The sequence below is a fragment of the Talpa occidentalis genome, unplaced genomic scaffold (genome assembly GCF_014898055.3).
Source record: "Talpa occidentalis isolate TD23 unplaced genomic scaffold, MPIMG_talOcc4v2.1 talOcc4.10, whole genome shotgun sequence".
In the NCBI taxonomy this organism is placed as follows: domain Eukaryota; kingdom Metazoa; phylum Chordata; class Mammalia; order Eulipotyphla; family Talpidae; genus Talpa; species Talpa occidentalis.
In genome coordinates, this window is record NW_023600993.1 from 83,122,805 (window position 1) to 83,135,419 (window position 12,615).

The 12,615-nt window shown below is 48.4% G+C and overlaps 1 protein-coding gene across 1 annotated transcript in view; it reads left to right on the plus strand.

Moving 5' to 3' along the window:
* The first annotated feature begins 2,494 nt into the window (after positions 1–2,494).
* Positions 2,495–12,615, plus strand: part of KIAA1755 (KIAA1755 ortholog) — a 38,224-nt gene continuing 28,103 nt past the window's right edge. The window contains exon 1 of the mRNA XM_037495213.2: positions 2,495–2,712. Within this exon, the coding sequence (XP_037351110.1) occupies positions 2,710–2,712 (3 nt within the window). The 5' untranslated portion in view covers positions 2,495–2,709. The remainder of the gene's footprint in view (positions 2,713–12,615) is intronic.

Sequence of the window (12,615 nt, forward strand, 5' to 3'; positions counted from 1 at the left end):
AGAGCATGCATGGAAATAAAGGTGCAAAGGATGTTGAGAGGCCCAAGGGGTGGACTGTAATTAGTGCTTTATAGCCACTTCAGGTCATGCAATCTATTTCCTTCTGGGTAACCTGATATGCTTAGTATTCAGCATATATTCCTGATATGCTTAGTATTATTGGGACCCTGGGCACATCTCTCTTTTAAGACTTTGAATCTATCAAGAAGTGACACAAGCCGGGGCCTCCCCGGTGGCGCAGCGGTTGAGCTCTGGGTTGCGAAGCTGCCCGCAGCCTCTGCAGCACCGGTTCGATCCCCGGCTTGCTCCCCGGCCACCAGAGGAGGGTCCCACATGGCGCGCAGACCTCTCCTGCTGCCCGCTGCTCCCCTCAGCAGTGTACTTCGGTCCTTCTGCCTGCTCTGCTCCCCGCTCTGGCTCTGGTGAATTCTCTCACCCTCCCGCGTTTCTGACTGTACCCAGTGCATGTATAAACAAAACAAACAAACAAATAAATAAATAAATAAAAACATGCCTCTATAAAAAAAAAAAAAAACTTTAAAAAAAAAAAAAGAAGTGATACAAGCCTTAAGATTCACTTGGGTAGCACAAGAAGGTAGTTAATAACGTAATTCCTAGAAATGAATGTCCTTGTCCAATTTTGGACTCACCATTTACTAGCTATCTGATATTGGACAAGTTGCTCTTGTATAGAATAAGGAGAGTGATAGAATCTATCTCATCACTGTCACACATGCAGAGAAGCACCTGACCTGTGGAAAGTTCCATTTTGGCGTATTTGTCTTGATGCAATTCCATCAGTCTCCAAAGGTTTTACAATTCATTCCTGCTAGTGAGACCCCAGAGCATCTCCTTTGTTTCCAGTGCTTTCCAGAGCATGTGCACCTGGCCTTCTCATTGATTCTGTGAATACCTGATATCCCCACCAATGCCTTATTTCTCTGTTTAATTAACTCAGAACCAGTGTGTTGCCTGCAACCCCAGAACACTAGCTGTCAATTGTCAATTCTGCTTCACTACAAAGCTAGGACTCAAAAACCTCCAAGTTACGATCCCCGCCCCCAACTCCCAGTGGAGTTCTGCACCTGACATGCATTTTCTGTCTGGAGTAGTGATACTGCAACCATCCAGACTGGCTCCTGCAGTTTGGAGAGGGTTTATGAGATTGCTTAATACAAGCCATCAAGATATCCTCTGGCATGTGTGCATGGTGGATCTATTGGGGATTATTAATACCAAATTAACAATGAACCACTGGAAGCCCAGGATGTGAACTGGTTATTAAAAGTTACACAGGGTAGTGCGTTAGCACCTAACTCAAGTTCTCTCTGCTAGAAACAGATCAACCATGGCGATGGAAAACGGACTGTGACTATGACAATGACTTTGAACTTAAACCTTTACTGCTAAAGTCATTCTTTTTTAGTTCTTTACTAACTCCCAGTTTCTTTGAGCTTAATACCGCCTCAGGGCCTTTGCACATGCTTTTCCTGTCTCCCGAAATTCAGCTTCTTTCCCCCACTCTTTACTAATTCCTTCCCTCTTTCAGATCTAGGGTTCTGTCTCCTTCCTAAACCTCAAGCTGTAAGTAGATCACCCTACAGTTCCCAATGTCAACATTTGTCTGTTTTCTTAGTTGTCACCACATAATAATTCAGGTTTGTTTGTCTTTTTTTCCTGTTGATGTGTTTCTTGCCTATCTTCCTTAGTAGATTATGCATTACCAGAGGGCAGGGACTCTGACTTGTTCAGGTTCAGCGCTTTGCAAGATATTTGATCAATAAATGGAACAATCCCAGAATCATCTAACCAGAAAGCATCCAGTTTCTGGCTTTTCTCCAAAGCTAAAGAAGCATGGTTTGGCTAAGGTTATAAAGTCAGTCATCATTTAGGAGAAAGCAGACTAGAACTTGCAATCACATCATCTGTAAGCCCGGTGATGGGTGGGGCTGGATTCCCAGGGAAGGGTGTTGGAACTTTGCTTGCTCCTCCCCACCAAATGGAAAAGCCAGGTACTAGCATCATCTTCCCTCTCTCTTCCCCGCTTCCATGTCCTCTTCTACTTTACCCATGAGGAAACTGAGGCTTAAGACAGTCGTGGCATGCCCGAATCTCCCATTGGGGAGTGGACAAGAAGACACTCAAACTCCGCTGCCTCTGAAGCCCGGTTGTGCTTCGCCCGCCTGGGGAGGTGGCGGCCTCGCTCTGCCAGTCGGTGCAATGGGCCCACCGCGGCCTGCGGAGCGTCTGGAGAGCAGGAAAACCCGGAGGGACGGGCTCCAGTTCTTGGCAGCCGGCTTGGCCCTCGGGCCTGGAGGGGGGGCGCCTGGTTCTCATCACGCGCAGCAGCAGCGGCGACGGGGGTGGGGCGGGGCGGGGGGCCAAGCGCCGGCACAAAGGGGCCGCCGTCTCGCCGCCCCATCCCACGCGGGGCGCAGCGCTTCGACCCGCCCCGCCCCTGAGGCCACCCCTCCGCTGTGGCCCGGCCCGCGTCTCTCCCTCCGTCTCTCGGTTTCTGGCTGCCTCTGGTCTTAGTCTGCGCCCTCGCTCCAGCACTCCGGAGACGAGGCTGGGGTGCGCGCCCCCCAGCCAGACTGCTCAGCTTGCTCCAGTACTAGACCCGCCGGGGCTGCAGTGCACAGACGGATCGGCAGACTGACTGACCCCGGCGCCCTGGAGAGCAGCGACCTCCGCGTGTAGCCCATCGCCATGGTAACGCCCGCCAAGGCCTGGACCACCTTGCTCCTTGCTCTCTCCCCTTTCGGTGGGGCACAGCCCCTCAGTGGGTGTCCAGGGCAGACCCCGACCTTTTATGCACGTAGACTGCCCTTCGGAACTCGCCAGAGGGCTATGCTTAACTGCCCCCACCAGCAGGGGTGGAGGGAGGGGGTCAGGGATGTGTCTGGAGATGCCCTGTCTGCCCTCTGGGCTTCTATCTCTCCGCGTGCGAAGTGGGTGGAGTAAGATTAGGTGACTTGTAAACCTGATACTGCCCCAGCCTGAAGCACAGGGAAGACCTTAGTCCTAACTCTTGGACCAAACTTTTAGACTTGGGACTGAGGGTCTGAAATGCCCATTGTCCCCACAGGGGGTTTGGTTGGAGATGGAGGTTAAAGGCCCCTCCCAGGTCAGTTAGGCCTTACAGGGCAAGAAGGATTAAGAGAGTGAAGTGGGAGGAAATTGCTCACCAAAACTTGAGCTCATTTAGCTACTTTAGACTCAAGGCTGAAAAGTCAGATTTGCAAATTCGTCCTGACTTGAGGTGGGTCCCCTGGGAAGTGGGTGGGGAAGTAGGCCTAGAGGAGGCCGGAGAGAAGGCAATTCCTCCATACTGTGACTTCCTGGGCTGGCACCTTGAGACAGTTGGGTGTGTGTGGGGGTGTGTGTGTGTGTGTGTGTACACCAGTATCTGGAAACAGAGAATGAAAGAAAAGTCTGTTTTCAGGGAATCCCAGCCCAGCTCCAGACAGGCCCAGGAGCTCCAGGCTGATTTGCAGGAGCAGTGGGGATTTGGAAAAAGGCTGTGAAGACAGGCCAGGGCTTTAACCCTTGACTGTGATCAAGCATGTTGAGTGTATGTGCATTTTCACTTATGTGAATGTCTGTACACAGACCTCTGCAGAGAGAGGAGTTCACACACATGCAGAGAGCACACCAAGACATGCCTACACTGACTCACATGGCTGAACACACATGTCCTCTCACACCTGAGCCTGGTCCACATGTTTTCCATTCCTGCTAAAATACAGCACACACAGCCTACACACCACACATGTACTGTAAAACCAGGCTCCTGAAGCCATGCTGCAGCAGGGCAAATGAGCACACACATTTCTCTTGCAGCTGTTGGACAATAATCATCATAAGTTAATGTTTATTCACCTCTCACCACAGGCAAGGCCCTGTGCTAGTCAATTGTTATACGGGAACTCATGTAACTCACACCAGCTCTAACAGTGAGCCTGCTGGTATCTCCACCCCACAGATGGAGATGAGAGACTTCAGGAGTTAACCGGCCATTGAAGGCCACTCTACCAGGAAATGGGAGTTAGGAGAGCCTGAATTCTGAATCTGCACTTAGCTGTCACAGTCATCCCAGTGCCACAGTTTGTGCCAAAGGTGCTTGCCAGCGTTTCCCTGCTTTCAGACCTAACTCAGTTATTAGTTTAAAATCCAGAAACTCCTACCTAAAGCCAAGATCCTCAGATCAAAGGTCTGGCACTGGGTGGCTCCTCTCAAAAGCTGAGTAACTCCTTCCTGAATGGGAACGATGGACAGATTTTCCTCCCATCTTTGTCTTTAAACCTTAAATGTTACCACCTGCCCAACTCTCTTGCTTACCTCTGTATTCTGGCCACTCTGATCTTGGTTGAGAGACTCTTTTTGTTTCATGCTTCTTACCACAGGACCTTTGCACAAAGTGTTCTTACTGGGTGGGACATTTATTCCTATTCATCCTGTAAACCTCCACACAAATGTCACCTCATTGGGAAAACCTTTCTTGATTCCTCCAACTCTCACTCTAGCATGCCATGTATCTCTCCTTTAGAGGCACTATCACATTGCAGTTTTTGTGGGGTGATACGATTAGTGGCTATCTAGTTTTCTGAGGCAGCCCAGTGTCAGAGCATCTTATGACAGAGGGGCTTAGGATTTGTCCATTTCACATTGTTGTGTCATCATAACACTTTTTGCTTATATGTACTGGATAGCTATTATAAGGAGATAATAAAATCTACCACTTATTGTTTAATATTTTCCTTTAAATCAACTTACTTTATAAACTAAAAGATATATTTAAACAGAAAATTATATATCATGATCATGAAAAATAGGTATCCATTGTCATAAATGGATAGTAACTGTAAAATATATATAGCAAAAGGGCTTTGGTAAATTCTGGCTAGACGGGGCTGGCCATGAACCATTCCCAGTCCAACGACTACTTTGTTTCTGTTGGAAGGAGCTGTGAATCGCTTAACATGTTTCTGTCAACAGTGGTCCCAATAGGCTCCATCATACAGCCTAGTGTGTCGTTGGTTATTCCATCTAGGTTGGAGTAATTACATGCTGTGATGTTCACACAAGGATGAAATCTCCTAAAGATCCATTTTTCAGAACATACCCCTGTGGCAACTGACACATGATGTAATGACAACGTATGTGAGAGCTGCTCAAGATAGACTGGCATTAATTGAGACTTTCTCTTTAGTGTCATCACGAGCACTGGAGGAGAGTAAGAGTAACTTTCTTGCTGTGATTTCACATGGAGTTTGTGTCCTCCCCAAATCATCCTGGGGGCCACCTGGGATCCCATCCCACGAAGTTGACTCCTATTCAGTGCATTCAATAATGCCAAAGGACTGAGTTCCTGGCGACTCCCTAAAGCATCTACTGTGTACCAGGCTCTGTGTCTGGGTGTAGAATTGAGTCAGTTCTGGTTCCTGCCTTGGGGACCTGCAGTCCATGGGAAAGGCACATTCCCTGAGAACTCTGGGCCAGAGATGGGCAGTGGGAGTCCATCCTTTGCCTGGAAGCACATAGCATGGAAAAGAGGAGAGATACAGGTCAGCAGGGCTCTGAAAGGTGGGAAGACATTCCCCCAAGTGGAGAGGGCCACAGAGGGAGCTCAGAATTCCGAGAGTGGGCCCCCACCACAGGTCCTAGGGGGAGGAATTTTCAGCAGCATTGAAATGAACATTTTTTATTTTACAGCTTTTCAACATTTTGAGTGTTAGCAAGTGATCTAAACAGCACATATGCACAATAATAAATAAAAATAAATTTATTTAAGTTAAAATGAATTGACAAAAAGACAGAGTACATAAAAAGTAAAATAATAATTTCAAATCATTTTGAAATGCATAATTATTAATGTGATATAAACCATAAATTAGGATATGTGACCAGCAAAAAGAGCTCATAAATCCAGCATGTGGATGATTGGGGAGCCCTGTGCTAGACTGTAAAGGGTGTTAGAAGAAGCAGGAAGGGTGTGTTGGGTGTCCACTAAGAGGTCACCCACGCCAGGCTGAGTTGCTAAGGCAATGGGGAGCCACCCAGGTTGTTGGGCTGGGAAGGGTCACATGCGGATCTCTGTGTGAGGAAGGCCATGGTGGTGGTCACAGGGGAGCCTGACCTGATGGCAAGGGACTGAGAACTGGTCCTCCTGTGTGCAGATTCATATCCCAGGTCTTTTCTTTCCTGGTGGTAGAAGCTTGGGCTCAGTTCCTTAACCTGTAAAACAGAAATTAAAATACCATCCTAAAGGATTGTTGGGAAGATGAAATAAAATAATGTATGGAAAGTGCTTAGCGCTGGACCTGATACAGAGGGCTTGCTCGGCAAGAAGAACTCTTGTTACAATTGTTACTAACGTTATGTAGTTTGAATGGGAGATGCTGAGTCCCAGGGCAGAGGCCAGGGGTGGGGGAGGGAGAGAAGGGAACTCCCAAAAGCTCAGACCTAGAGGTGAATGTCTTGCTCAAGGTCACACAGATGATGCAGGATAGAGCTGGACTTGAACGTGGTCTTCTGATGCCCACTTGCTTCTCAGTTCATTGCATCTAAGCTGTTTTTCCAGTTTCTTAATTTTTTTTTTCTTTTTTAGAAAATAAGGAGCCAGTTCTCACTCATACCTCCACCCACACAAAATTAAAAAGGATTTAAAGCAGGAGAAGTTTTAGTTGGATGTGAGGCAGGACCTTCTTGGCAGCCAGAGGCACAGAATGCTGGTTTTAGAACCTCCAACCTGGAGAAGTTTAAGAGGAGCGTCCCAGGTAGTTGAGCCTGGTGGTCACGAGCCGACACCCAGTGGGCTGTGTCTGGCTCACAGATGTGTTTGGTTTGGCTGATCTTTAAGAAACAGGAAGTTTTATTAAAATGCCAGTAGATCAGGCAATGCTGGGCAAGGGCAATGCCTTGTTGGAACTTACGCGATGGGGCTTGTAGCCCAGGCCTACAGCTTCTTACTGCTGCCCTGACACTGAGACCGACTCTCAGAGGCCACTCACCTTGGGGTGAGAGGGACTCTTCTCTCACATTAGGCCTACTCTGTCTTCCTTGTCACCTGTCAGGCCCCTGTAGGCATTAGGATTGGTGGCTGCTGATGTAGACTCTTCTGGGCCTGCAATACCTCCATGCATGAGACAGGTCTTTTAAAAACTTTCTCGCCACCTGAGGACTAATGGATTCCACTGAGAAACCCCATACCCTGGCTCTAAACCTTCCTAAACCTGGTTATACTTTGAGTTCTAGAATGGCCCTGCTGGAAGAACCTTGAGAGAGAGAGAGAGCGCGCGCGCAAGAGAGAGAGAGAGAGAGAGAGAGAGAGAGAGAGAGAGAGAGAGAAAGAAGCCCAGTGCTCCCATTTTACAGATGGGGAAACTGAGGTCAAGGTTACCTAGAAAATCAGGGTGGAATCCCACCTTCTAGACATTTTGACCACACAGGAGAGCAGAGATTGAAGGCAGCCCTAAGACTGTCCTCTCTTTACCCAAGCTAAGAGGCACAAATGCTAAGTGGTGGTAAAATCCTTGCCCAAGCAAATGGATACATCTGGATCTTTAAGAAAAGTTCAGCCCACATCTTAGAAGGCCCAATGAACAACATCTGGCGAGACCATATAAAAGGGGAGCCAGCCTTACACACACACACACACACACACACACACACACACACACACAATCACACTTTTCTTTTCCCTCTTGATTATAAAACTTCTCCAAAAGAATATTTGGAAAAATCCAGCAAACTATGAAGAAAATTAAAACGGTGCCTTACAAGGCCCCAGCCCCTCACAGCCCTCAAGGTGACTGCAGTTAACACTTTATTTCTCGGCCTCTTGGCTTATACACATTTTTACACAGGAATTACAGGCAGTTTTCTTTAAAAGAAATTGCAGTGAAAGAGTAGTTACCAGTAGAATGGGGGAGTTGTCTGGGGGGCCACTTTTGGGGTGGTGGAAATGGTGTGTATTGATATGAGTCAGTGTTACAGAGGTGTGCGCATGGGTCAGTGCATCAACCTGTGCATTTTATATTACTTTATTTTACTGTATAAAGTAATACTTAAGATTACAACAATAATAGAGGCTTATTGCAAAGATATCCAGACAGAAGTATACCCTCCTACCCTGCCCAGATGCAGCCCCTGGGAACAGATATTTTTCTGTGTCTTTTTGTGTAGAAGTTTCCAGAATATCACATGTGAGCCAGCCCTGCAGACGGGGCCTGCCAGTCCTCCTGATGGGCTCTGTCTGTGGCCCTGAGCTGCAGGCAGAGGGCCTGAGGGGTTGGGGGTACCGCAGAGGGATCTAGCTTATCTCACCTTCTTCCACTTCAGCTTCTCTTGCCTCAGTTCTTGTCGAGGAACAGTTAAAGGTCCAGCCAGGCTGTACTCATTGGGAAGGAATGGAAACATGTCGATTAAGTTTCACGGAAATCATTTTGAGGGGCCCATGTCTGGCCAACTGTGTTTGGGTTCCTGTGGTCCCAGGCTAGGCTGCCTTGTTGATTTGGAGTGGAGAGTGGCCAGCTTTCCTTCCTGCAGCAGCCTGGACCCCTTCAGCATGTGCTTCCCCCAATATTTGGACAGTTTATGGGTCCCTGGGGTTCAAGCCTGTAGCAGGTAATGCTCTGGCCAAGAACGCCAAGTCTCATTCACTTGGAACATTCTTCTTTTTTACTGGTTCCCCTTAAATGGTTACAGTGTGCGGCCAGCTGAGCCAATTTGCTAAAGCCAAAGGCATCCTAGTCTGCAAGCCTCTGTCTGTGAGAGGTAAACAACTTCTTTAGGCCCCACTTGAAACAGCGCAGGACAGCAGCTGGGGAGGCCACCCTGAAACCTGTGGCTGCTGCGGGTCCCAAGGCAGACAAGGCCCCAGGGGCTGGGGGCAGGCCTGGCTGCTTCAGACCTGGGGTGAATCCCCACTCAATCTTTCTCCTCACTGTGATCTTGGGCAAGATCAGCCTTGGTGTCTTGATCTGCAAAGTGGGATGTCCTAGCCACACACACCCCACACCCACCCCCGAATCCTCATGAGGCTAAGCAAGAAAATGAATGGAGGGCCCAGTGCACAGTAGGTGTCTGGAATCTGCTGCTCTCTTTGGGGTGATGGTAGTAGGTAGTAGGAAAGGACTGCGGCAGGGGAGATGTCTTCACACAGAGGCTAGGACTTGAGCTTTATCTCAGAGGATGAGTAAAGACAAAAAGCAACTAATTAGAGTTAACAGTGGCAGTAACACTTTTTGATTTCTGCCCCCAAGATCCCCTCCACCTGTCATCTCCATGTATCTTAAGAGTAATCCTCTGAGTCAGATGGGATCAGAACTAGAATCCCTGCTTACAGTTGGGGAAACTGAGGCACATCAAGGAAGAGATGGGTTAGCCCACTGTTTACCAGCCACTGGCATGCACAGTTGGGACAGTATGTCACAAACCGAAACTAAATAACACAGAATCAGGCAGTAGAGTCGGGATCTTCCGAGGACCCAGGGAGAAAGCCTCCTTCTGGGGACGAGATGTCCTCAACACCTTTCTAAAGCATCTCATTTTGGAAGAAAGAGAGAAAGACCTCTTGAGGTTTTAGGGAGTAACTGATTCTCATTGTTTACCCTTTCTTTTAAAAACTAGTTTTTTAAAAGAGAAGTAGAACTATACAAATAAAATATTCTGTCTTATATATATTTATGATACAGTTAGAGGTATATTACTTATGTAAAATATACTTATGTAAGCTATCCACTATGGCCATTATAATAATAAATATATTTAATAAACATGCATATTGTTTATATAAATAATATAAAAGCCATTGGTTTATTTTTGGAGCTACATTTTGTGTGTGCCGGTTGATACACACTTTGCATTTACACTGGTGACACAGCAGCCGCCTGAACACGACCACAGAAATAGCAGCGGTGACTGCTGATTCTGGGAGTCAGGCCTGTACAGAGAATGTCTGTGCAAGAAGCTCATTCAGTCTCATTCAACTTTTTAAGGCAGGTCAGGCAACAACCTCAGTTTTACCAATGAGGAAACTGAGGCACAGAGAGATAGGTGTCAGTAAGTGGCATCACCCGAATTTGGACCCAGGCTAACTGCATTCTGATAAGCAGCCAGGTGATGTAAGGCCTCCGTTTCAAATGCAATTAGATACATTTTTTTTTAAAGTGAGTGGCTTTGAAGAACAGCAGTAAGTGCTAATTGCACAAATGGCACTTCGAATGTGCTAAAATTCTTGAGGATGACAGTGAATGATAAAATTTCCAAAAAGAAAATGAAAAAATACCAGTCCAACCTCACAGGCACATGAGGAAGGAGGCTCAGAGAGGGAAGCCATCCCTGCCAGGTAGCACAGTGAAGCAGGAGCCAGGAGGCCCAGCCCTCCGAGGCAGAGTGGGGCAGAGAGGGGGACGCATGTGGCAAGAAAGAGGTGCTGGCCTGTTTGACTTGGTGTGTTTGGTTGTTTACAGATGTCTGCGGTCCCCTGTTTCTGTTCCCACTGCTTTCCTGAGGTGTGTGTGTTTGTGTGTGTGTGTGTGTGTGTGAACTATTAGGGGCTGGCTTTGTTTGGGGGGAGTGGGCATTACTACACCAGATGAACCTTTGCCTGTTCTGCCAAATTGAAGGACTCCCTCCTCTCACCAGACCCCACAGGCCCTCCTGGGCCTGTACACTTTGGACCCCAAGTGCATGCCATAAACCATCCCCCATGAGCTCACCCCAAAGACAGTGCTGAGACTTTCCTTCAGGAAGGAGGCTGCAGTTGGCATTCTTTCCACAGGGGGCCCACCCTGTGCCCCTGGGGGTGCTGTGACACTGACATTTGTCTAATGCTTCAGGCTAGCGTCCTCTGTTTCATAGCCTCCTGGCACTGGGCTCTGCTTGGCCTCATTTATAAAAATGATTTCTCTGTCCTGAATAAGCTCTTTCTGTTGAATCCTTATTTATTCTCACCTTCCTTTATATCCCTCAGTGATCGATGGACCTAGAACTTGTGACCAACCTGGGACAGCCAGATGGCTTCCATTAGGCTTTTGAAGAGTTGAAAATCATTGCCCAAGCATTCTAATACTGTGCCTGGTTGGGGCTTTTACAGACGGAAAAACTGTGGCTTGGAGAGGGGCATGGTGTCTACTCTTGCACGAGATTTACTGAACACCTATTTTGTACCAGGCCCTATGCCAGGACTGAGGGCCTTACCAGAATAGGCACCTGCACTGCAGGGTTTATGTCTGTTCCTGGAACAAGTGATCACAGGTTTAGTTGTTTACAGCAGCAAGATGTATCATCTCACGGTTATGTGGATCAGAAGTCCCACCCGGGGCTCGCTGGACTCCCACCAGGGTGGTGGCTGCTTTCTGTCCCGGAGACATGCGGGAGGATCCATTCACTTTTCCACCTTCTAAGAACCACCCACAGTCCTTGGCTCTTTGTCTATTTTTAGTCTGTGATATCACGCCTCTCCATCCTTCTTCCACATTCCCATTCCCTCTCACTTCAGCCTCTTCTGCCTGCTCTTGTACTTTGGAGGAAGCCTGGCTTCCACCTTGGGCCCCTGGGTAATTCAGGGTCATCTTCCTATTTTAAGGGCAGCTAGTGAGCAATCTCAAGGCTGTCTGCAGCTTGAAGTCCTCTTTATCATGTAGGTAACATGTTCATAGGCTCCAGAGATTAGGAAGGGGCATTTGGGGGGCCATTATTGTGCTAACCACTCATCCTCAGGGAGTCCACTGAGGGAGACAGCAGTCAGTGTGGGAGCTGCTGTGAAAGGGCGCCACTGGGGTCTGGAGAAGGTGACACCTGGCCTAGCTGGGGGAGGGGTAGGCAGGCAGTGAGAATGTCCTGGGAGAAACAAGAGACTGAGCTGAATCTTGAAGGATGAGGAGTCAGCCAGGTGGAGAGGCCTTCCCAGGGGAAGGAACCGCCTATGTGAAGGCCTGGCGGTGACGAGAGAGAGCATGAGTCTCAAGCATGTGTCTGGTGGAAGAAGCGCAAGGGGTGGTGGGGCGGGAGGGAGGCTGGGGAGGTGCTCAGAGGCTGGATCACAGGGCTCTGAACTCCCGGAGGCCAGCTGCTTCTGAAGGCAGTGGGGCGTTCTGAGCAGGAGACTGACAGGCCAGGTTTGCTTTTGAGGACAGTCACTCTAGGGTCCTGATGGAGAATGGCTGGAAATGAAAAGATTAGTGATTAGAAACCAGGGAGGAGTGACTCAAGGGAAAAGGTGGGATAGAGGCCTGGGCCAGGGCAGAAGTGGGGGAATAGAGGTTGGTGAATTGTCCATGGCTGAGGGTGGGAAACCACCCCAATACAGTGGGAAAACACTCAGGAACCTGCATGTTGCCTGAGGTTCTCTGACGGAGGTGGTCTTCACTCAGCTTCAACTCACAGGTTTGCAGGTCAGCTAAGAGGTGGAATTTGGGGATGCCAAGCTCCCCTGTCCCTGTGGCTCTAGCGTGAATGGCTTCCTTATTCCTACACTCTACCATGCATCAGCAGATGCCATTTATCAAAGCCCTGCAGGAGGTGAGGGGATGAGGTTTTGTTGAGGAAGAGTATTCTAGGTAGAAGGAACAGTCATCGCAAAACCCTGAGGTAGAATTGTGCCTCGGT